This window comes from Salvelinus fontinalis, chromosome 23 (assembly GCF_029448725.1).
Source record: "Salvelinus fontinalis isolate EN_2023a chromosome 23, ASM2944872v1, whole genome shotgun sequence".
Classification (NCBI taxonomy): domain Eukaryota; kingdom Metazoa; phylum Chordata; class Actinopteri; order Salmoniformes; family Salmonidae; genus Salvelinus; species Salvelinus fontinalis.
The window spans coordinates 21,574,340-21,599,520 of record NC_074687.1 but is presented as its reverse complement, the minus strand read 5'-3'; the positions used below and the strand labels follow the sequence as shown (position 1 = coordinate 21,599,520).

The 25,181-nt window shown below is 43.1% G+C and overlaps 1 protein-coding gene across 1 annotated transcript in view; it reads right to left on the bottom strand.

Annotated features, from left to right (window-relative positions):
* Nucleotides 1-672: 672 nt before the first annotated feature.
* Nucleotides 673-25,181, bottom strand: part of LOC129821016 (MORC family CW-type zinc finger protein 3-like) — a 28,657-nt gene continuing 4,148 nt past the window's right edge. The window contains exons 3-19 of the mRNA XM_055878216.1: nt 20,528-20,660; nt 19,918-20,150; nt 19,572-19,728; nt 19,106-19,247; nt 18,612-18,740; nt 18,126-18,245; nt 17,894-17,991; nt 17,573-17,680; nt 17,352-17,480; nt 17,062-17,136; nt 7,697-7,739; nt 7,423-7,536; nt 7,143-7,299; nt 6,969-7,053; nt 5,656-6,802; nt 5,164-5,402; nt 673-3,703 (exon numbers count right to left, since the gene is read on the bottom strand). Of these exons, the coding sequence (XP_055734191.1) occupies nt 3,556-3,703; nt 5,164-5,402; nt 5,656-6,802; nt 6,969-7,053; nt 7,143-7,299; nt 7,423-7,536; nt 7,697-7,739; nt 17,062-17,136; nt 17,352-17,480; nt 17,573-17,680; nt 17,894-17,991; nt 18,126-18,245; nt 18,612-18,740; nt 19,106-19,247; nt 19,572-19,728; nt 19,918-20,150; nt 20,528-20,660 (3,257 nt within the window). The 3' untranslated portion in view covers nt 673-3,555. The remainder of the gene's footprint in view (nt 3,704-5,163; nt 5,403-5,655; nt 6,803-6,968; nt 7,054-7,142; nt 7,300-7,422; nt 7,537-7,696; nt 7,740-17,061; nt 17,137-17,351; nt 17,481-17,572; nt 17,681-17,893; nt 17,992-18,125; nt 18,246-18,611; nt 18,741-19,105; nt 19,248-19,571; nt 19,729-19,917; nt 20,151-20,527; nt 20,661-25,181) is intronic.

The window sequence follows — 25,181 nt, the reverse complement described above, 5'->3', positions numbered from 1 at the left end:
GCTGTGTAATTCTCTAGGACAAGGTGAGTTTTATCATTTATCATATTTGCCTCAGTTTACTCTTAAATTCACAATGCTAATTATTGATTCCAGTTAACTTGTCCCAGAGAGATTTACGAAGTTATCAAAACGTCACGCCAAGGTAAGCCTACACAAAACATAGACCTTATACAGTAGGTCTAAAATTGCAGATGGAAAAATGTATGGTGAAAAAACAATTAGAACCATTTCCGGGTATGACTCATACTGTGGCACCCAATTGAGTCTGGGTAATTTAAAATCTGTACATCTGCATTCCAGACATTTCAGTATAGCAGAATAACAGATGACATGCAAGCCCTTGTAAGTGTTTGATGTAATGTAATTTCAGGTAAATTGTAAGTTTGTTATATTGCCCAACCATTCAGCAAATATACTTTCGTTTTGAAGCTAGGTGCTCTTCTAATGACTTTAATGTTTCAGTTTTGATGCCTTCCCAACCCAGTAAATTATTGCTGATCATGTATGGGATTGTGAAAGTGACAGAGGATTCGTTAGTCAGTAAATGTTATTGGGATTTCTAGGTCTGTTTTTTCATTGCATAGTTTTAGAAGCAATGTTGGTAATGTATTACAGCATTAATGTATCTTTTGTAGAGGCTATACATTGAAAAAAAAGTCAACGCTTCGTTAGAACAGTGAAAAAAATAAATATATTTTTTAAAGAAATAATACATCCGGGACAGTTGCATTGCTAAAAGGACAACCAAAATTCCCTCGTGTCGAGAAAACAAAGCACATTCCCACTCTCTAATCCCAATTGAGGGATGAATCACAAATCAATAAATTAACCAGGATGAATAAATTAACCAGTTAACTTTGATAAACATTCCAGATATAGCTGCTGATTTTCCAGTTTATTAAAAGGTTCAGTTAAATATGGATCATTGAAGATATTGAGTCAGTTGCATGAGTCAATGAGTCAATCTTTCTTCATGAACTAGAAAGTTTGGAGTAGTTTGTGCTGGCTAACAATTTGATCCTGCTTTGAAATACAGTGCTTTCAGAAAGTATTCAGACCACTTGACTTTCCCCCCCAAAAAATTACATTACAGCCTTATTCTAAAATGGATTAAATAAATATTTTTCCTCAGCAATCTACACACAATACCCAATATCGACAAAGCAAAAACAGGTTCAGACATTTTTGCTCATTTATTAAAAATAAAAAAACATCTTATTTACGTAAGTATTCAGACTCTTTCGCAATGAGACTTGAAATTGAGCTCAGGGGCATCCGGTTTCCATTGATCATCCTTGATGTTTCAACAACTTGGGAGTCCACCTGGGGTAAATTAATTTGATTGAACATGATTTGGAAAGGCACACACCTGTCTATAAGGTCCCACAGTTGACAGTGCCTGTCAGAGAAAAAAACCAAAGCCATGAGGTCAAGGGACTTATCCGTAGAGCTACGAGAATTGATTGTGTCGAGGCACAAATCTGGGGAAGGGTACCAAAACATTTCTGCAGCATTTAAGGGCCCCAAGAACACAGTGGCCTCCTCCATTCTTAATTGGAAGAAGTTAGAATCCACCACGACTCTTCCTCAAGCTGGCCGCCCGGCCAAACTGAGCAATTGGGGGGGGAAGGGCCTTGGTCAGGGAGGTGACCAAGAACACGATGATCACTGACAGAGCTCTAGAGTTACTCTGTTGAGATGGGAGAACCTTCCAGAAGGACAACCATCTCTGCAGCACTTCACCAATCAGGCCTTTATGGTAGAGTGGCCAGATGGAAGCCACTCCTCAGTAAAAGACACATGACAGCCCGCTTGGAGTTTGCCAAAAGGCACCTAAAGTCCATGAGAAACAAGATTCTCTGATCTCATGAAACCAAGATTGAACTCCTGGGCCTGAATGGTAAGCGTCACATCTGGAGGAAACATGGCACCATCCCTACGGTGAAGCATGTTGGTGGCAGCATCATGATGTGGGGATGTTTTTCAGCGGCAGGGACTGGGAGACTAGACAGGATCAAGGGAAAGATGAACAGAGCAAAGTACAGAGATCCTTGATGAAAACCTGCTCCAGAGCACTCAGTACCTCAGACTGGGGCGACGGTTCACCTTCTAACAGGACAACAATCCTAAGCACACAGCCAAGACAACATTAGGAGTGGCTTTGGGACAAGTCTCAATGTCCTTGAGTGGCCCAGCCAGAGCCCAGACCTAAACCCGATCGAACATCTCTGGAGAGACCTGAAAATAGCTGTGCAGTGACACTCTCCATCCAGCCTGACAGAGCTTGAGAGGATCTGCAGAGAAGAATGGGAGAAACTCCCCAAATACAGGTGCCAAGCTTGTAACGTAAAAAACCTAAGAAGACTCAAGGCTGTAATCGCAGCCTAAGGTGCTTCAACAAAGTACTGAGCAAAGGGTCTGAATACTTATGTAAATGTAATATTTCAGGTTTTATTTTTTATAAATTATCAAAATTGTCAAACTGTTTTTGCTTTGTCATTATGGGGTATTGTGTGTAGATCGATGAGGGGGGGGGGACTATTTGATCAATTTTAGAATAAGGCTGTAACGTAACAAAATGTGGAAAAAGTCAAGGGGTCTGAATGCACTGCACCTCTCTGGACTCATCCCCCATCTCTTGCATTACAATCTCCGCCCGCATACGGAACTTAACTTTTACTTAATAATTTTGTTAGCGTCCCAGAGGTAGGAATAAGTTTGAAATCCTCTGGAGTGCAAAAACCCTGTTATTTCAAGAGAAACATCAGTCTCAGCTCAAAAGAACAGAGAGGGATTGATAGTACTCTGATAAGACAAACGTGTGACAAGAGTGAGGGGAGAGGTTATGGATATCGTACTCCTAGTTATAAAACATACAACACAAAATAAAAATATGTTAACTCAAGATTTGGGTGAAAAAGTCTTCATTATTTCTTAGCATATAAATGAACATGAGCACATAAGAGTGAATGCAACATTGAATACTGAACTTAATCTGTCTTGATCTGGGAACGATGTAGAACTGATGGCTAGATCTGTTTTGGGAGAGAAGGGGGTCCTTCTACCAAGCCACAGAGCAGATCATGGCGGAGACTACGTCCCTTAACTCATCAAGTGAAAACTCCTCTGTTCCTGACATCATTCCAGGAAAGTTCACTGTGGTCACCTGTTATCGAAGAGAAAAACATCTTCCCGGAACACTGACAAGATTCTAGAGCCTCCATCCACATTGGAGTAGTAAGTGTTTGTGAGAAGGAGAGGTTGAACTCAGTAACCCCAAAGTTTCAGTGCAAAATAGCTTACTGTTTGTTGCATCATTAAGTACCACCATGGTCATGGAACAATATAAAAGTGTTTGTACAGCAATACAAATAAATACTTTTCAGTTCATTCCCTCTTTCACTTGTAAAAAATCCATAGAAAATACATTTAAAAAGTGTAAAAACGCAGAGGTAAAAGGAGAGGCAGGAAGTCTCTGTGACCATCTCCAGGTCTGCCTCTCCTCACAGAGTTAGATGGAGGACAACCCCTCCATCCATTTCCCGCCCCAGGCCCTTACGCAGGCCCCAACGTCTCCACATCAGTAAGAACCTGATCGAGGATCTCGTCGATGACTGGACAGTCGTAGTTGACTTGTTCGAGGTCCAACGCCGGGACAAACGTGACAAGGAGACGACCAATGCTCCTCCGAAGCTCCCTCAATCTGAGAGAGAGACAGACAAAGGGAAAAAGGGTGTTCATGTACAGTGCCTTCAGAATGTATTCACACCCCTTGACTTTTTCCACAATTTGTTGTGTTACAGCCTAAATTTAAAATGGATTAAATTGACTGTCACGGGCCTAAACACAATACCCCATTATGTCAAAGTGGAATTATGTTTTTACAAATTAATAAAAAATGAAAAGTTTAAATGTCTTAAGTCAATAAGTATTCATCCCCTTTGTTATGGTAGGCCTATATAAGTTCTGGAGTAAAAATGTGCTTAACAAGTCAGGTAATACGTTTTTTTTTTTTTTTTAAATGACTACCTCATCTCTGTACACCACAGATAATCATATGTAAGGTCCCTCAGTTGAGCAGTGAATTTCAAACAGATTCAACCACAAAGACTAGTTTTTCCAATGCCTCGCAAAGAAGGGAACCTATTGGTAGATGGGTATAAATATATATATTTTTTTAAAGAAGACATTGAATATCCCTTTAATTAAGCATGGTGTTACACTTTGGATGGTGTATCAATACACTCAGTTGCCGGAGAGGAAGGAAAATGCTCAGGGATTTCACCATGAGGCCAATGGTGACATTAAAACAGAGTTTAATGGCTGTGATAGGAGAAAACTGAGGATGGATCAACAACATTGTTACTCCACTACATTACAGAGTGAAGAGAAGAAAGCCTGTACAGAATAAAAAATATTCCAAAACATGAATCCTGTTTGCAAATAAGGCAGTTTCTGTCCTGAATATAAAATGCTATGATTAGGGCAAATCCAACACAAACATCACTGAGTACCACACTTCATATTTCCAGGCATGGTGGTGGCTGCATCATGTTATGGTTATGCTTGTCCTTGGCAAGAACTAAAGAGTATTTTAGGACAAAACAGAATAGAGCTAAGCACAGGCAAAATCCTAGAGGAAAATCTGGTTCAGTCTGCATTCTAACAGACAATGGGAGACAAATTAACCTTTAAGCAGGACAATAAACTTAAAGTTGCTTGAAAATCTATGGCAAGACTTAAAAAGGCTGTCTAGCAATGATCAGCAACCAACTTAAGAGCTTGAAGATTTTTTTTAAAACAATAATTTACAAATATTGTACAATCCAGGTGTGCAAAGCTCTTAGAAACGTACCCAGAAAGACTCACAACTGTAATCACTGCCAAAGATGTTTCTAACATGTATTGACTTGGGTGTGAATAATAAGTAAATTAGATATTTCTGTATTTCACTTGCAAAAATGTCTAAAAACATGTTTTCACTGTCATTATAAGATATTCTGTGGGTGAGAACATTTTTCAATTTCATCCATTTTGAATTCAGGCTGTAACACAACAAAAGGTGGATTAAGTCAAGGGGTATGAATACTTTCTGAACCCACTGGTGAGTTGATGACCATACAGGAATACTGAAGGAAACAGAAGTGAAAATCTTATTCTCACGTCTGGGGTGCCTCCGAGGTCGAGCCATTAGCAGCACTAGTGGCTGCTACGTCTCCCCTCTCTGTCTGGGCAGCTGCAGCCTGAGCTGCTTCTCTCTCCTGTTTCTCTCTCTCCTCTTTCTCTTTCTCCTCTTTCTCTCTCTCCCACTCTTGTTTCTCCCTCCTCAGCTCCACCACGTCCAGCTGCAGCGTCTCACACTGGGACCAGAGGTTGCCCCTCTCCTCTTTCATAGCCTCCACCTGGGGGTGGGAGAGTAGACAGGGACACAAAAGGGAATGGACGGCAGATGATTATGCGGAGGAAGATAAGAAATCACATCAGATAGACAAACTGATTCATGTTCACTTACACACAGTATGATGCATTGCCCCATCACCACCTCATCATCCTCCACACACCTGGTACATCAGGTTTCCATCAAGCTAGCCTTTTTCATGGTATGGTAAAATATCAACAGCATACAAAGGTAGGGGGGATAAAATGGCCACTCACCTGGGAGCGTAGCATGTCACGTTCACAGTTGGCGTTGCTGAGGTCCTGGAGCAGAGTGTCTACCTGTTCAGCCAGATCACTGACCTTACTCCCCTCTGCCTGCTCTCGTTCTCCATCCCCTGCTCCAGTCTGACAGGCCAGGTGGCATTGCTCTCTCTTCACAGCGGCCCGGGAATGTTCCTGCATGCTGCCCTCTAGGTCATGGAGCTGGCAGGTCAGTTTGTGGACCTGCTCCTTGAACTGGTCCCTCTCATGGGCTGCAGCCTGCATTAGCTCCAGCAGCTGATCTTGCTGATCCTGGGCCTCTGACAGGTTACGGAAGTCAATCCGAGGAAGGTCTGATGGATCTGGGACAGATGGGCCAGCAGAAAATGGGCCTGCAGAGGATGGACCTGGTGTGGATGGGCCTGGTGTGGATGGGGCTGCAGAGGATGGGCCTGCAGAGGATGGGCCTGCAGAGGATGGGCCTGGTGTGGAGGGGCCTGGTGTGGAGGGGCCTGGTGTGGAGGGGCCTGGTGTGGAGGGGCCTGGTGTGGAGGGGCCTGCAGAGGATGGGCCTGCAGAGGATAGGCCTGCAGAGGATGGGCCTGGTTCTGTTCTCTTCCTATCTCTTTCCTCCTTCTCCCTCTTCTTGTCATCCTCTTCTTTGTTCTTCACTTTTGTCCGGTTCTCTATTCTCTCCTTCTCCTTTTCTACTTCCTCCTTTTTCTTTCGCTCCTCCTCTTCATCCTTCACTTCGCCCCGTATGTCTGTCTGGGTGGTGATGCTCATCTGCTCTGAGGAAGGTGGTAGAGGGGAGAGGTTGGTCGCTGCGGTTCCCGTCTCCACGGAGCTTGTTCCTATGCCATTGGTCCTAATGTTGCCAGTGCCAGAAGGTGTTTCCACAGCCCTACTCTCTGACTTTACCTTGGCCATGTCAAAGGTTGCCTTCTTTGGAATAGGGGTGCTGTTGGTCTCCAAGATAACAATGTCATCGTCATCTGTGATCTCATCATCGTCATCGTCAATAGGGATGATGACTGATGGGGATGACACATTCGTCTCTGCTGCCGTTGATGCGGATCCCATAGAGGTGTTTTGGTGGAAACCGTTCACCCTGGGTCTTTTGGTGTCCCTTTCAGAGGTCATGGCCAATGTTCTCTTCATTCTACAGAGGATATGGGGGCTTATTATGCACCATTAAACAAATAACAATGATTATTGACAGAATTTCTCTGTCCCTTGTGGCAATGATACGTAGTACAAACACTACGAGAGAGACAGAGAGCGAGAATACAAGAGAAGAGAGACTACCACTCAGACAGTGGCCCTACCTTGAAGGTGTTGAAGGGGCTGGAGGGGTTGAAAGAGAGCAAACGCTAGAGATGATGGGCATGTGGTTGGAGGAAGGGCTGGTCCCTATGAAGAGAGATATACATTTATATCAACACCTACATTATCAAAACCATCCCCATCAACATAACATACGCAGTTCACAGTAGACGTACCTGATTGTGTGAGGGGAGAGATCCTGAGAGGAGATGATCTGGGCCTAGCACTGAGTGGTGATGCTGTGGTAGCCCTAGTGCTCAGTGGTGCCTTCACATTAACTCTGACTGTGGGGGGAGCAGAAGCTGGAGACATCTGTACAGCTGTCCTGAAACTCTACAAACGACAGAGGAAGGGAAGGACATGAGTAGGAAGACTTTGTATTGGCTGTTTTTATTCAACTAGCTAGTCCTCCTCGCCTCTGTACTAGGTGCTGCTATATGACATATCTAGACCCACTGATGTCTTTATAAGCTGCAGTTTCAGGTCCTCCTGTTGGCGCCTCAGAGCCTCGTTCTGCCGAGCCAGCGCTGCGATCCGCATCCGCTCTGCCTTCTTCTGCTCATCTTCATACTGACACACACACACCCCAGAGCCGGGCATTAGGACATACACAACAGGGTAGTTTGGGCAGGGTACACAAAATATAAGGTAGAACAAATCATGTGTAGGCATGAACCAGGGTGTGACACATACATAGACAGGCAGACAGACACACACAGAAATAGCTAACCTGTTGTCGTTTCCACTCCTGCTGCATTTTGGTGTTCCTTTCACTGTGAAATAAAGCACAGTTTAATTTATTTGAAAATTAAAATCCATAATTGCATTAAATCTCACCTGCTGACATCATACACATTCTATGGAATCGCCTATCAGGTCCGAAATGATTGGCACCCTTGATAAAGATGAGCAAAAGGTTTTCAATGGGGTTCAAGTCGGGAGACTGATTTTGTCGTCAATTAACAATTTCTCGATTTTGATGTGTGCTTGGGGATATTGTCTTGCTGGAAGTTTCACTTGCAGCCTCCAAGTTTCAGCCTCCAAGGGGAGGCAACCAGGTTTTTGGCTAAAATGTCCTGGTATTTGGTAAAGTTAATGATGCTGTTGACCTTAACAAGTGCCCCAGGACCATTGGAAGCAAAATAGCACCATAACATTGACCTTTTAGTCACGATCCACCACCATATTTTACAGTAGTTATGAGGTTATTTTCTGCATATGCATCCTTATTTTGTCGCCAAACCCACCACTGACTGGTGTGCGTGCCCACAGAGCTCTGTCATCTGACCATAGCACCGGTTCCAATCCAAGTGGCAATGCTGTTTATCAAACTCTAGGCATGTACATTTGTTTGTTGCTCTCAATAAAGGCTTTTTCTTGCAACCATTCTAAGGAACCTATTGGCATGGTCTAATTCTAGATTTGGAGACGTGGTGACCCGGTGATGTGACAAAGTTTTGTAATACTCCTACTTTTTTTGCCTCCTGAACCATCTTCCTCATTGTGCGTGGGGACAAGATACACATGCATCCAATACTAGGCAAGTTTACCACTCTTCCAACGGTTTTAAACTTCTAAATTGTTGCCCTAATAGGTAGTATCTTTTTTTTTGCCATTGCCAGATTTATGAAGGTCAACAACCATGTATCTTTTCATTTGTGAGTTCTTTTCCCATGGTGATGGATGACAGGGAATTTACATGCATGTTACCTAATGTTTATACCCCAGTGAAACAGGAAGCCACGAAAGGCCACAATACAGTTCCTTAAACTGAGATTAATTTACAAAAGTAGACTGAATTAAGAATTTTTATGAGTACAAATACTTTTGACATTATCTTTTTTAGAACAAAATATTACTTGTTAAACAAAATCTTTCTCTAAGCAATGTATATAAAATAATAAAACAATATAGCACAGAATTTAGATTTACTGTATACATCATTTTTTGTTCATCTTTATCAAGGGTGCCAATAATGGACCTGACGGTACAACGTCAACTCCTTGCCTACTGTGTTGCAAAATGAAGTGAGAACTTGCACATTAATCTGTCAAGTCAACAGTTAGGTGTCCTTGCTGAAGCAGTTGGCAAAAAAATTGTCCCCCACTTTAAATTTTCAACATACTTCTTATTCTTTTGCACTTACACCGTTTGGATTGAGTTGCTTACATACAACTTTTTGACATCTTTTATACTTTTTTAAATTGTTAAGATTTTTGTCCTTATTTTTGTCCTCCATCCACTTTCATGGGATTTCATCAACATTCTAAAAGGTCCCATTGTGACACCACTTTTAACATTCCATTCACTGTAAATGCAACAAAGCAAATTGACACAAATTAGCTACTTCTCTGCTTTTCAAATCTGAAATCGGAACAATAATATATTCTACCAATCAATCAATATAGCGGTTTTACTTACCGTGCCAACGATATATAAATAACTGACATTTTAAACATTTTCCCAACAAGTTAGAGGGCATGACTTCTTGGTCTACTTATCTGCTATTCAAATCTGGAAACAGAACAGATTGATCTGTTACCAATCAAAAAGGACAAGTGTTTGAGTAACCGCATCAACTACTTTGTCTGAACTTTTACAAAACTGACATTTTCATTAAAAGTTACAGCTGTTTAAAGTGACGAAAAGTAGCTAGCTATTGTCAGCTTACAGCTCTCTCGTGTCATCATTGAGCAGCCCAAACGGAGCCATGTCTACGGATACTCACAGTGCATGGGGCAACACTGGGAGCTAGGGACAGACAGAGACGATCAGCTATAAATACTAACGAAGGAAGTTACTGTATTTCTAATTTCGGGTTGAGCAATCAGGCCTGGGTAGGGCTTGCGCTAAAAAGTCATGCCCATGCAGGACTCTAGATAGAACGTAGCACTGGGTGCATTAGCCCAGGGCTTCGGGATACAGGTGTGAATCACTACATGTACCCACACACACACTTTATTTTTGCTTGATTGAGCTTGCCTGGCTTAATGGACCAATTGAATAGTCACAAAATTGCAAACCCTGGCCATCTGACACTCCAGGCAGGCTAGAGAAAACTCTCAAAGTATAGTATTTGAACATACAGTATTTGACACAGACTTTTCTTTCCTAACAGCTCTGAAGGATAAGTCACACAATCTTCTGTGTCCCTGTCCAATTACGTAAATCAGACAAAATCACGTTATGAACATTTCCTGCAAATTCTATCAATTTGCTTTGTTTATAACTTAAAGTAGATTGAAATTGAACTAGTGACTCGACTTGTGTATCCCCCTGGGGGCAGAGGTGCTATGAGGGAATGGGTGACCTTATCCTGTCAGTGGGTCCCTCTTCCCACTGATCCCGATTCAGCCCAGAGAGAACTTCAAGAAATTTCTGCTGTTGTCCAAACCGTTGTCCAAGTTTAATTTAAAACTTCAATCCCTCCTTGTCGTCTGTACTCTATTATCACATTTTCCATATACTGTGGTATTCTAGGAGAGTGTATTAAAAAAGTGTAGTAGTGAGAGTGTAGGTATTTCTGATAAAATGTGTGATGCGATTGCCCCACAATCCAATGTATTAAGGTTGACACACTACATGACCAAAAGTATATGGACAGAGTAATGACGTTGGGCCCGGGAACTGCTACAGGCTCCCCTGCCTCAGCCGGATCGTTGGGCTTTCATGGCTCAAGCGATCTGTCAGGTTCCCGTGCCTCAGCTGGCGTGACAGGTTCTTGCACATCAGCAGGGGTGCCGGTCTGCTCCTGATCCCCAGGTTCATCCCCTTTGACAGCGTCCTGCAGCTGGAGCCACGCGTCGGAGGGGGTACATCCCTGATGTCCTTACACAGCTCTCTGGTCTTGGCCATTGTGGAGAGGTTGGAGTCTGTTTGATTGAGTGTGTGGACAGGTACCCCCTGTCTGTATGGAGGAGTGGGCCAAAATCACTGCTGCAGTGTGTGCAAATCTGGTCAAGAACTACAGGAAACGTATGATCTCTGTAATTGCAAACAAAGGTTTCTGTACCAAATATTAAGGTCTGCTTTTCTGATGTATCAAATACTTATGTCATGCAATAAAATGCAAATGAATTACTTAAAAATCATACAATGTGATTTTCTGGATTTTTGATGATCATTGATGCCCCACGAGGTGAGATCTTGCATGGAGCCCCAGACCGAAGGTGATTGACCGTCATCTTGAACTTCTTCCATTTTCTAATAATTGCACCAACAGTTGTTGCCTTCTCACCAAGCTGCTTGCCTATTGTCCTGTAGCCCATCCCAGCCTTGTGCAGGTCTACAATTTTACCCCTGATGTCCTTACACAGCTCTCTGGTCTTGGCCATTGTGGAGAGGTTGGAGTCTGTTTGATTGAGTGTGTGGAAAGGTGTCTTTTATACAGGTAACGAGTTCAAACAGGTGCAGTTAATACAGGTAATGAACGGAGAACAGGAGGGCTTCTTAAAGAAAAACTAACAGGTCTGTGAGAGCCGGAATTCTTACTGGTTGGTAGGCGATCAAATACTTATGTTATGCAATAAAATGCAAATACATTACTTAAAAAAAATCATACAATGTGATTTTCTGGATTTTTGTTTTAGATTCCGTCTCTCACAGTTGAAGTGTACCTATGATCAAAATTAAAGACCTCTACATGCTTTGTAAGTAGGAAAACCTGCAAAATCGTCAGTGTATCAAATACTTGTTCTACCCACTGTAGTTATAATTATATTTCTTCCATCCACTCTAGAGCTTAAACAATTGAAGTTATGAATACGAAAAACAAACTTCTAAAACCTACAGACTGCCCCAACTTATATTGCTTGAGAAAATATTTTGATAGCATTTATACTTTTTGTACTACAACAATATTTAAATGAGCTCCCAATGCATTTTAATGGCAAAAAGACCCATAGGCTTGAATGCTAATTTATTTTATTCTAGTTATCTCCTTTCACCGTTTAAGCTATCAACTCCAAACCAATGTTCACACGTGCAGAATTACCTAACTTAGATTTCTTGCATTCAGAATTTTGATACCATTTATACTTTTTGAACTATAAGCATTTTAATTGTTAATAAAAAAGCTCCATAGGCTTGAATGGGAAGTATTTGAATTTGCCACTGCTCATTCATCGTTTAAAGGGTAGGTAGTATAAACGTAACCACATGTAACATATGGATTTGCATTAGTATACACATCAAAAGTCCCAACGCAAAGTTACCTCACTTTCCATTTTTCAAGTTATTACATAAAACCAAGTCAGAATTCCTTAGAATGTCAAATTCATGTCATAAATTAAACCAAATCGTTTGCACTCATGACTACTGGTTTAAATGTAATTTTTTGTTACAAATCAGCTTGTATGGTTGTTAGCCCTACCTGCCTGCTAACGTTACATTAGCACTGTATGCGTCAGCCAGTTGCTATCAACCCCAAGCTTACAGCTAAGTTTTGAAATACATAACGGCATCTAATCAGTTATCAAATAATGTCACCGGTATACATAGATCCTTTGTCTGCACTTCTCACGGCATTTGAACCGATTCCAGAGGCCGACCCAAAACAACGCCGCTGGAGGAGAGGGTGCCAGAGCAGGTTTCTAGTGAGGCTTCGGATGTGCGCACACCACCCAGAGTATATTACTCGCTTACGTCCAGTCCCTAGTTAACCTCTCTGGGATATTTGGGACGCTAGCATCCCGCCTGGCCAACATCCAGTGAAAATGCAGAGCGCCAAATTCAAATAAATTACTATAAAAATGTTACTTTCATAAAATCACACATGCAATATACCAAATTAAAGCTACACTTGTTGTGAATCCAGCCAACGTGTCAGATTTCAAAAAGGCTTTACGACGAAAGCAAACCAAACGATTGTGTTAGGTCAGTACATAGCCACAGAAAAACACAGCCATTTTTCCAGCCAAAGAGAGGAGTCACAAAAAGCATAAATAGAGTTAAAATGAATCACTAACCTTTGATGATCTTCATCAGATGACACTCATAGGACTTTATGTTACACAATATATGTATGTTTCGTTCGATAAAGTTCATATTTATATCAAAACATCTCATATACATTGGCGCGTTATGTTCAGTAGTTCCAAAAACATCCGGTGATTTTACAGAGAGCCACATCAATTTACAGAAATACTCATTATAAATGTTGATGAAAATACAAGTGTTATGCATGGAACTTTACATACACTTCTCCTTAATGCAACCGCTGTGTCAGATTTCAAAAAGCTTTCCGGAAAAAGCAAATCATGCAATAATCTGAGTACGGCGCTCAGAGCCCAAACAAGACAAAAAGATATCCTCCATATTGTGCAGTCAACAGGAGTCAGAAATAACATCATAAACATTCACTTACCTTTGATGATCACAATCTAAACTCACGACGCGCGCGCAGGTCCAGTCAAAAGTTCAGACGAAAAGTCATATTACAGTCCGTAGAAACATGTCAAGCGAAGTATACAATCAATCTTTAGGATGTTTTTAACATAAATCTTCAAGAATTCCCTTGTCTTCAGAAATGCGATGGAACAGAGCTCGCTCTCACGTGAACGCGCATGGTCAGCGCATGTTCAGCTCATGGCAAACCTTACTCAATCCCCTCTCATTCGGCCCCACTTCACAGTAGGAGCATCAAACAAAGTTCTAAAGACGGTTGACATCTAGTGGAAGCCTTAGGGAGTGCAACATGACCAGTATCCCACTGTATCTTCAATAGGGCATGAGTTGAAAAACGACCAACCTCAGATTTCCCACTTCCTGGTTGGATTTTTTTTCTCAGGTTTTTGCCTGCCATATGAGTTCTGTTTTACGCACAGACATCATTCAAACAGTTTTAGAAACTTCAGAGTGTTTTCCATCCAAATCTACTAATAATATGCATATTCTAGCTTTTAGGACAGAGTAGCAGGCAGTTTACTCTGGGCACCTTTTTATCCAAGCTACTCAATACTGCCCCCCTGTCCCAAAGAAGTTAACAAAGTAGACAAAATCAAGGCAAGAGTTGCTTTCCAAAAAGATATCCGTGATTGTAACATACTGTTTCACAGAAACATGGCTAGCTGGGGACATGCTGTCGGAGTCTGTACAGCCAACTGGATTTTCAGTGCATCGCACCGACAGGAATAAACATCTCTCCGGTAAGAAGGGCGGAGGTGTAAGTTTCATGATTAATGTCTCATGGTGTAATTGTAACACACAGGAACGCAAGTCCTTTTGTTCACCTGACCTAAAATTCCTCACAAGCAAATGCCAACCGTATTATCTCCCAAGAGAACTCTCCTAGGATATCGTCACAGCCGTGTATATCCCCCCTCAAGCGGATACTAAGACAATCGTCAAGGAACTTAACTGGACTTTATGCAAACTGGAAACAATATATCCTGAGGCTGTATTTATTTTAGCTGGGGATTTTAACAAAGCTAATTTGAGAACAACGCTACCTAAATTCAAATCAACGTATCGATCGCAGTACACGAGTGAATAACACGCTCGACCATTGCTACTCTAACTTCCGCGATGCATACAAGGCCCCGCCCCCCTTTTGGCAAATCCGACCATGACTCCATCTTGATGCTCCCCTCCTATAGGCAGAAACTAAAACAGGAAGCGCCCGTGCTTAGGTCTATCCAACGCTGGTCTGACCAATCGGATTCCACGCTTCAAGATTGCTTCGATCTCGTGGACTGGGATATGTTCCGGGTAGCCTCAGACAATAACATTGACGTATACGCTGACTCGGTGAGTGAGTTTATAAGGAAGTGTATAGGAGATGTTCTACCCACTGTGACTATTAAAACCTATCCAAACCAGAAACCGTGGATGGATGGCGGCATTCGCGCAAAACTGAAAGCACATACCACCGCATTTAATCATGGCAAGGTGACTAGAAACATGGCCAAATAAAAACAGCGTAGTTATTCCCTCCGCAAGGCAATCAAACAAGCAAAGTGTCAGTATAGAGACAAAGTGGAGTCGCAATTCAACGGCTCAAACACGAGAGGTATGTGGCGGGGTCTACAGACAATCACGGACTACAAAAAGAAAACCAGCCCTGCCCCGGACATCGACGTCTTGCTTCCAGACAAATTAAACAACTTATTTTGTGCGCTTTGAGAACAATACAGTGACACCGACGCAGCACACTACCAAAGAATAGCTCTCCTTCTCCGTGGCAGACGTGAGTAAAACATTTAAAAGTGTTAACCCTCGCAAGGCTGCCGGCCCAGACGGCATCCCTAGCCGCGTCCTCAGAGCATGCTCAGACCAGCTGACTGGCGTGTTTATGGACATATTCAATCCCTGTTCCTGTTCCCAAGAAAGCTAAGGTAACTGAACTAAATGACTATCACCCTGTAGCACTCACTTCTGTCATCATGAAGTACTTTGAGAGACTAGTCAAGGATCATATCACCTCCACCCTAACCGTCACCCGAGATCCACTCCAATTTGCTTACTGCCCCAATAGGTCCACAGACGATGCAATCACCATCACACTAACCTATCCCATCTGGACAAGAGGAATACCTATGTACCCCGCCCTGTGCAATTGGGTCCTTGACTTCCTGACGGGCCGCCCCCAGGTGGTGAAGTTAGGAAACAACAACTCCACTCCGCTGATCCTCAACACTGGAGCCTCACAAGGGTGCGTTCTCAGCTCCCACCTGTACTCCCTGTTCAACCATGACTGCGTGGCCAGGCAAGGGTCCAACTCAATCATCAAGTTTGTAGACGACACTACAGCGGTAGGCTTGATTACCAATAACGACGAGACGGCCTACAGGGAGGAGGTAAGGGTGGTCGGAGTGTGGTTTTAGGAAAATAACTTGTCACTCAATGTCAGCAAAACAAAAGAGAATATCGTGGACTTCAGTAAACAGCAGAGGGAGCACCCCCGTATCCACAGACGGGACAGTAGTGGAGAAGGTGGAAAGTTTTAAGTTCCTCTGCGTACATTTCACAGACAAACTGAAATGGTCCACACGCACAGACAGTGTGGTGAAGAAGGCGCAACAGAGCCTCTTCAACCTCATGAGGCTGAAAGAATGTGGCTTGTCACCAAAGAACCGCACTAACTTTTACAGGTGCACAATCGAGAGCATCCTGTCGGGCTGTATCACTGCCTGGTACGGCAACTGCACCGCCCACAACCACAAGGCTCTACAGAGGGTGGTGCGGTCTGCACAACGCATCACCGGGGGCAAACTACCTGCCACCCAAGACACCTACACCACCCAATGTAACAGGAAGGCAAAAAAGATCATCAAGGACAATAACCACCGGAGCCACTGCCTGTTCACCCCACTACCATCCTAAAGGCGAGGTCAGTACAGGTGCATCAAAGCTGGGACAAAGTGATAGAAGCTGTTTTTCAATCTCAAGGCCTTCAGATTGTTAAACAGCCACCACTAGCACAGAGAGGCGGCTGCCTACCTACAGACTTGATATCACCTGCGTCCAGCAAAACATTTGGTAGAATTAAAATGTTTTGAACTAGAATAAATGGCCTGGCTACTACCAAACGTTACTGTGGTGGGAAAACTCGCAGCATAATGAAAACACAAGCAACTTGTGCCACAAACCAGCATGGGAAATATGGTGCCATTATTTTTTGCTTCCATCAACAAATCACACAAAGCACTGTTGTCAATCTAACCGCATTTTGCGAAAGGCCTAATGTTGGTTTTTCACTCCATGCATAGACAAAATAATGATGCATGTTTCAGCCTTAAGGTCAATTATCTGCAAATAGCCTAGATATTCAGTTATGCATTGAAAATATCTTTAGATGCCGCATTAATTGTTCATTATAAACTGGTTGGTTCGAGCCCTGAATGCTGATTGGCTGACAGCCGTGGTATATCAGAACGTATACCACGGGTATGACAAAACATAATTTTTTTACTGCTCTAATTACCACGGTAACCAGTTTATAATAGCAATAAGGCACCCTTAGCAGCTAAGGGCTGCATCCAAGCACTCCGCATTGCATCATACGCAAGAACAGCCCTTAGCCGTGGTATATTGGCCATATACCACTCCCCCTCGTGCCTTATTGCTTAAGTATATGGTAGATGTTTGGGTTCTCACTGTTGCTTGTAGGTCTTCTGGTATGAAGGTTGGTCATCATCGGAGTCTTCAGGCTCTTCCTCTACCATGCAGCTCCTGGAAAGGCAGGTGATAATGAATATACTGCCATGGCAACGTCAACACACACAGGTACACACACAAATACATACACTCCGGTAGGCAAGTAGACATGCACACAAACAAAGACCGAGGGGACCCAAAGGCAGGGGGAGTGGGGGGGGGGGGGTCACACAACATGTTATAACACTTTATAAACATGTTCATTTCATCTAGGTGGGTCCGGGACACACCTGAATTGGGGGTCGGGGTTCATGTGGCAGAACCACTTCTCTGGGAGCAGTCTGCAATCAATCCCATCTGGCAGCTTCCTCCAGCGCAGGCAGGTGTCACATTGCACCCAGTTCTGGTCCGGGCGCTTCCTATGGGGTAGAGGTACGCAGAGGAACCAGTTAGAGGAGGGATGGCGACACAGAGGAAAGGAGAAAGGAAGATGGAGGAGTGTTTTACTTACATGGTGTCTTCCACTGGTACGGTGCTGTTAGGATCTTCTTTGTCTCTTTTAAAGCGGATCTCTTTCCAGTAGTCCTCCAGCTTAACCCCTAAGTTGTTGATGGTTTTCCTGCAAAAAGAAAATAAGAAATAAACAATGACAGTTCACGTAGTGCCGCTTTATTCAGCCAAATTATTAAAAGTACACTATCTTTAAAGTATGTGGGCAGATGGCCTCAATACAGTCCGATTGTTTTGTTTCATTGAATGGAAAACGGTTCTTCGGGAAGTGTTCTTGAAGGGAGCACTCTCCTCTTCACCTATATGCGGTAAGAGTCCTTACCTGTATTTGTCGGTATTGTCAAAATCTTGCTTGTTGTGGGTGGGCTCCAGAAAGTTACACTCGATAACCCCAATGACCCCGAGACCTTGGATGTTGGCCTTAAGGGGTTAGAGGTGGTTATGAGTCAGTGATGGAGGACATGAGACATCCGATTACCACAATGGATGGCAATAATTTTTCTTATGCACAATCCACACACCTCACGCACAAACATACAAATACACTCTTTTACCTTGAGTTGAACGCCCACTCGCTCATAAGGTTTTATGAGGCGGTTCTTGTGGTACATCATGATGCCATATTGGTCTTTGCTCTTGGTGTTGTACCCAAAGGTGATGGGAATACGTCTGTTCTGGTACAGGACTTAAGGCCTCAAACAGGAAGGAGAGAAGATGACATTCTCTTCCCTTTGTGAAAAATACCATATTGTATCACTGTGTTGAACATGAACATCTAGCTATGAAATGTACTAACTAATATTAGTTAAACATAGGTAAGTGATTATTATTGCAAGCTTATAAAAGTAGTGTCTATGGCAGTGGCTGATGGTATTTCTTGTATGTAGAGTACCCATATTTGCCTATTTCTATTTTCCCTCCAAAAGAAAACAAAATGAGTGTCTCGAGGATGTGACAACACGAACGCACACACAGGAAAACGCAAACACGGGCACACACAGTGAAGCCATCCACAGAGGCTCCTGCGTGGGGTAGGATACCACAAAGTTGGGCTTGTAATAGTCCTTAGCGATGTATGCCAGGCTCTTGGAGATGAGCTCAGTCTTCACTTTCTGCCCTCGAATGACGATCTGCATACGCGGCTTCAGGTACAGAATACTGCAGTATGCCTGAGCACACAAACAGCACATTGAGAGAATACAATAAACAATCAAAATACAACACCAGAAAAATGGGAAATACAATTTCACACATACAAATGATAACACACAAGTCCAGTGTTTACAAACTCTGTCCTGGGGACCCCAAGGGTTGCAAATGTTGGTTTTTGCCCAAGCGTTACATAGTTGATTGAAATAATCAACTCATCGTCAAGCTTTGATTATTTTAAATCAGCTGTGTAGTGCTAGGCAAAACCGAGTTTGGAAAACACTGCACTAGTCAAAGGATAAAGTATTTGAATCTAGCTAAAGCTACTCTGTTGTGAGAAATGCTGTATGGAATTTCAATATAACATCACAATACTAATACTCACACGTAGCGAGTAGTAACTCTCTGGTTTTGTGAGCAGCTCCGACCGCCTGTATTGCTCACTGGTGCTCTCCAACACATCCAACGGGATTCTGATGTCGTAACTGGATGTTGTGAAATCAAATTCTGTCTGTCCTGTTAATGTCCTGTGGACAAAAATAAACACTTACTGTATAGACTCCTACTCAACCGTTTTACATGCTCCATACCTCAAGAAGGGCCTCTGTGCCGACCCCTAATGGTGGAATTTTAGGTTTTGATTATGTTCAAGGAGAAAACTAAAGTGAAACCTACAATTCCACCGAGGGAGAAATCTGACGGCCGAAAGTGGCAATTTCAAAAGAGAAGTAATATTTGAAAGTAAATTCCACGTAGCGAAACTCAATAGTTGAGGGAGAAGGAAAGAGAGGAAAATGTCCTTATACGGACGGTGTAAGAGAGGAATACCCAGGTGTGAGTGTGTGTCTGACCTGCGCAGGCTCCAGATGATGATGCGTGTTCCTGAAGAGCCCATGGAGCAGGTGGAGTTGATGGCTTTGAGCTCTGTGAGCAGCTCGTTCTCTGTCTTAAAGAGAGAGTAATACAGGATGTCCTGCAGACTGGCCTTGTGCTTCTCATTCACACGGAGTGCAGAAGTCAAGGACAACACACACAGGGACAATACAACCGACAGACTATAAAATGACACTGTGTACAAGTACATCTATAGATCACCGTCCCACCTGTCCAAACTGTTTGAAGTTGATGACAGTTTAAGCACTATGACGTGTGTGTGTATGTGCAGTGCGTATGTGTAGTCTCTCTATAAAAGGATATACTGGTTGTGTGCAACGCGTTGGAAGGAGACAATGGGTACGATGATCTGCTCTGCTTTGATCTGTGCCAGGTAGCTCTGTGAGAGCATGCCTACATGCATGGTGTCTCCATCTAGAGACTTGGAGAACACGATGGCGTCTCGTCCCAGGCGCATGGACCCCGACTTGAAACCGTTACCGTAGAGACCAATCGGGTGCTGGCCGTTTATGACTGTCTTGTCACTGTAACCGAAGCTGAGGAGAGAGAAAGACAGAGAAACATGGTGGTTTTCTATGTACATCAATCAGAAACTTGCATTCTTATAGCACAGCAGACACTCATTTGTTGTTTACTTGTCCCTGGTTTGTTCCGGGGACGTCCCTTCGGACGTTTTCACAGACGTTCTCTGAACATTTGTTTTTCCAGTCGCCAAGACGTTACATGATGGTCCCAAGGGAAAGTTCTCTGGGAGGACTCTGGTCATGACGTTCTCAGGACATTCACCAGTGTCATCAGGATGTCACGTGATGGTCCCGAAGGGGGTGTTCTCTGCAGGACTTTTGTCCAGGCTTTTATCTATCCTGATTCACCCTGCTAAAGTAGTGGTAATGGTTCAGAGAACTGTCCATACCTGAGCATCTTGTGCATCTTTTCATAGTCCAGCCCATTTCCATTGTCCATGAAGATGAGGCAGTCTTGGCCTTTAAACTGGGTCTTATCAATCCAGAACTGCTTGGCATTGACATCTGGATCATAGGCATTATCTGGGGAAAAGACATGGAAATAAAGGATTTGTAAGCATAGAGGAATATGAACAGAATAAATCAGAAATGACATTTTCCCACAAATATTGATTTTTACACTGTTGCTTTACAAATAACAAATCTCTTGCATAGTGTATGCCACTATAGTAGACCACCCAAACCATTTGCCCAATGCCAACACATTCACGCCAAACCAGCATAGGAGTACAAGCCAAATCACATTGCCATCTGTGTTGCTAATGCGGTGGAAAAATACCACATCATCAGGGTTTTAGACACCCAATATAACATTAAAGCTGTGTAATGTAAAGTGTGATAGATATAATATGTCCTCCTTTGTTGCTTGTGCAACACGGACCATTAGAACAGGCTGGCATTGACAGCTGTCACAGAGGATGCAACCCCAGCCTCTGCTGTAGATGCAACATCCTCAAAACACTACTGGAACATTAGACTAACACAAACATGTGATCTGGTCTCCCTCTTCCATCAACTACCTTCAGAATCACTCCCTCCCTCTATCCCTCCAGCCATCTCCTTTTCAAAATGTTCATCCCTACCACCATCTTTGTACTACTATCTTCTATTGTCTAGCTCCTCCGCTCTCCATTATTTTGTCTGGAGTAAGCTTGAATCCAAAGGCCTCTCCAAAGCCATACTGGCGGGGTGGGGTTGGCAGTGTGTGTACTGGGTAGATGGGAAACACTAGGCTGATGAGAGATATTGCTATATCCTAAGCCTTTATTGCTCCAGGTACAAAGAGAGAGAAAGAGTGGGATTGGTTAGCAAAATTGAGGGGTATTGAAGGAAATCAAGAGTGTGAGATACTGCAACAGAGAAAGATGGAGAGATTGATGGTGATGGGAGGAAACTGTATCAGAGACATACACAGAACTGTGATGGACATCTGAGACGGTATCTGGTGACAGGCTGAATACTAAACTGGGTTGGCAGACAAATTGCAGACTGGCAGACTGCACTGCAGCAAGAGAGACCTGCCTGAGAAACTGCTCACTGCCTGATAAGCAGGGCTCCAGAAGGCAACCATTTAGTTGACCCTATAACTATCTGTACGAGTTACATTTTTAATTGGTTACACATTCTACCTGGTCACCTCAATCAACATGTCCTATTTTTGGGCCAGATAAAACCTTGCTTGGTTAAACAAAGGCCTCTCTAAACTGCATTATACCCATGACTCCTTTAATGAAATGGTCTGCCCTCCTGCTGTGCCTGTTTCACTGGGGCCACCTGCTGTAATGAGCAAGCCTCGCCCCGTGTGCCCCGAGAAATGCATTCTGATTGTATAACATGTCAAAATGTGCAGGCAGAGAAAAAACAACCTTGGAAGCAACTACTGTTGTCCATGTTAAAGAGAGGGACACGGGTATAGGTATAATTTGTTTTCTCATCTTTCTGTAGGTATTATTTGTATTTCTCAACTCTCAATGTTGAGCTCAAAGCACACAGTTATACAATCAAGATATTCTGAATATGGGGCATGTGAAATGCGCATATACCATGGCAAGTGCACTAGGCCTCACTGGAGATGAGTAGGTCGTAGGACTATTACAAAAGTAAGTACGTTTTTAGCACATTAAATGTACTGTTTTATTAACATGGCTACTAGCAGTAGGTGTTATATTTAAAGTTAGCAATCTAGCTAATGTGTTTACAGTTTCCACTTCCTCAGGTGGTGAACGAGCACCAATTGAATTAGGCCTATATCTATATGTAATATTAGTGTATAAAGATAACGGAAAAATAATTATATTGAACAAAAAAAACAGAAAATTCTGTAGCCCTATTTTGACAGTAAAAAAATGCATGACAATCACCGGATTAGGTTGCATGTCAAAATATCTTGAATCATGCATTCCTGCTTAGACATGTTAGATGTAACAACGTCTTTATTGAAAACGATCCCAGTAGTCTACTACACACTTCTTAATAAAGCAATGTGAATGACCTTACAATCCCTTCACAAGATGATCACTCCTATTATTTATATTGCGTGACAAATTTCATTGGATGGTGTGACCAAATCATGGGCTGGTACTATCAACTGTACAAAAGTTAGTGGCACCAGTACCACCAGGTTAAAACGTTACCCTGGAGCCCAGTGATAAGGGAACGGGATGAATCATCATGGAGGCTGTGCGTGCGTGTGGAAAAAGAGCACCCTAGAGGCAGGACTGCTGTGGGATAGGCTATAGGCTATAGCCCTAGCCCGCAGGATAAAGGCCGTTATCCAGACACACTACTGTCGGCTAATTGTCAGAAACTATGGTAATATGGTTCAGAAATTTTTATAAAGTCTAATCACAATGACGTCATTCGAAAGCAAATCAAGGAGATGCGAAGAGAAGTGAGGAAGCCGAGCCGAGGAGGGAAGAGGATTAGGTTATATTCCCAATCATTCTAGGGTATCAGAGGCATTACGGAGTGTTTGCATTCCCTCTTTTTCTGACGCTCTCAGGTAGTTAATGTGACAGAGCAGCCTAGCAGAGGGATTATTTCTCAGGAAGGGTAAAATGTTATTTTATGCAAAATCTATGGCTGCCAACTTGAAGAGTGGAGAAGGGAGAAAGGTAGAGAGGAGGGGCAAGACAGGGGATTACACGGATTTAGAGTGATAGTCTGAGTTTCCATTAGGTTATATTCCCACTCATTGTAGGGTTCAGAGAGCTTTAGCATTCTCTGTCCATCTTGAGTAGTTTATGTGCGATAGCAGCCAAGAGCAATAACTTTTTATAGTAGTCTGGAGAACGGTAGTAGAAAGGTAGAGGCAAAGTGAGTATAGGAGGGGAGGAAATGGCAGGGGAAAGAAAAGTGCATATTCCTTAGTGTGATTTGAATTGAGAGTGATACTCACTGAACATCAATTAGGTTATATTCCCAAGCATTGTAGGTTTCAGAGATCTTAAGGTCTTCAGTGTGTAGTCATACAGCATAGGTTTCATGTCCAATTTGTAAGTCGCTCTGGATAAGAGCGTCTGCTAAATGACTTAAATGTAAATGTAGCATACATCAAAAAGTTATATTCCATGTTATGAAAATTCCATAATGTTTCCAAAGTCGCAGGTAATTACTGGTACATTTTGAAAGTTACTGAGAATATTCCCTCCCTTTGCAACCCTACTCTGGAAAACAGACATCCCCAGGGACAGGACCGCTGTGGGTCCGTCTATAGGACTATCACTTTAAATTTGTTTCAAGATTGTTTTGATCACACGGACTGGGATATGTTCTGGGTAACCTGTGAGAATAATATGGACGAATACATGGATACGGTGACTGAGTTTAACAGGAAATGAATAGGAGATGTTGTACCCATAGTGACTATTAAAACCTGCCCAAACCCAAAACCGTGGATAGATGGCAGCATTTGTGCAAAAATGAAAGCGCAAACCACCGAATTTAAAAATTGCAAGGCGACTGGGAATATGGCCGAATACAAACAGTGTAGTTATTCCCTCCGTAATGCAAACAAACATGTAAAATGTAAGTAAAGACAAAGTGGAGTCGCAATTCAACGGCTCAGACACGAGACGTATATGGCAGGGTCTACAGACAATCATCGGACTACAAAGGGAAAACTAGCCATGTCGTGGACACCGACGTCTTGCACCCAGACAAACACCTTTTTCGCCCGCTTTGAGGATAACACAGTGCCACCGACGCGACCAGCTACCAAGGACTGTGGGCTCTCTTCTCCGTGGCCGATGTAAGACATTTAAGTGTGTTAAACCTAGGAAGGCTGCCGGCACCAGACAGCATCTCTAGCCGCGTTCTCAGTGCATGCGCAGACAAGCTGGCCAGAGTGTTATCAGACATATTCAATCTCTCCCTATCCCAGTCTGCTGTCCCCACATGCTTTAAGATATCCACCATTGCTTTTTTTGGGTACAGGAACACTGGTAACTGAACTAAATGACTATCGCCCTGGAGCACTCACTTCTGTCATAATGAAGTCAAGGATCATATCACCTTTACCTTACAACCTAGACCCACTTCAATTTGCTTACCGCCCCAATAGATCCACAGATGATGCAATCCCCATCGCACTGCACACTGCCCTATCCCATCTGGACAAGAGGATGTAAGAATGCTATAGCTCAGCATTCAACACCATAGTACCCGCCAAGCTCATCATTAAGCTCGGGGCCCTAGGTCTGAACCCTGCCCTGTGCAGGGGCTTCACAAGGGTGCGTGCTCAGCCCCCTCATGTACTCCCCTGTTCACCCGTGACTGCGTGGCCACGCACACCTCCAACTCAATCATCAAGTTTGCAGTCGACAACAGTAGTAGGCCTAATTACCAACAATGATGAGACAGCCTACAGGGAGGAGGGTGAGGGCCCTGGGAGTGTGGTGCCAGGAAAATACACCCTTACTCAACGTCAACAAAAGAAGCTGATCATGGACTTCAGGAAACAACAAGAGGGAGCACCACCCTATCCACATCAACAGGACCGCAATGGAGAAGGTGGAAAGTAGAGGTCGACCGATTAAACGGAAT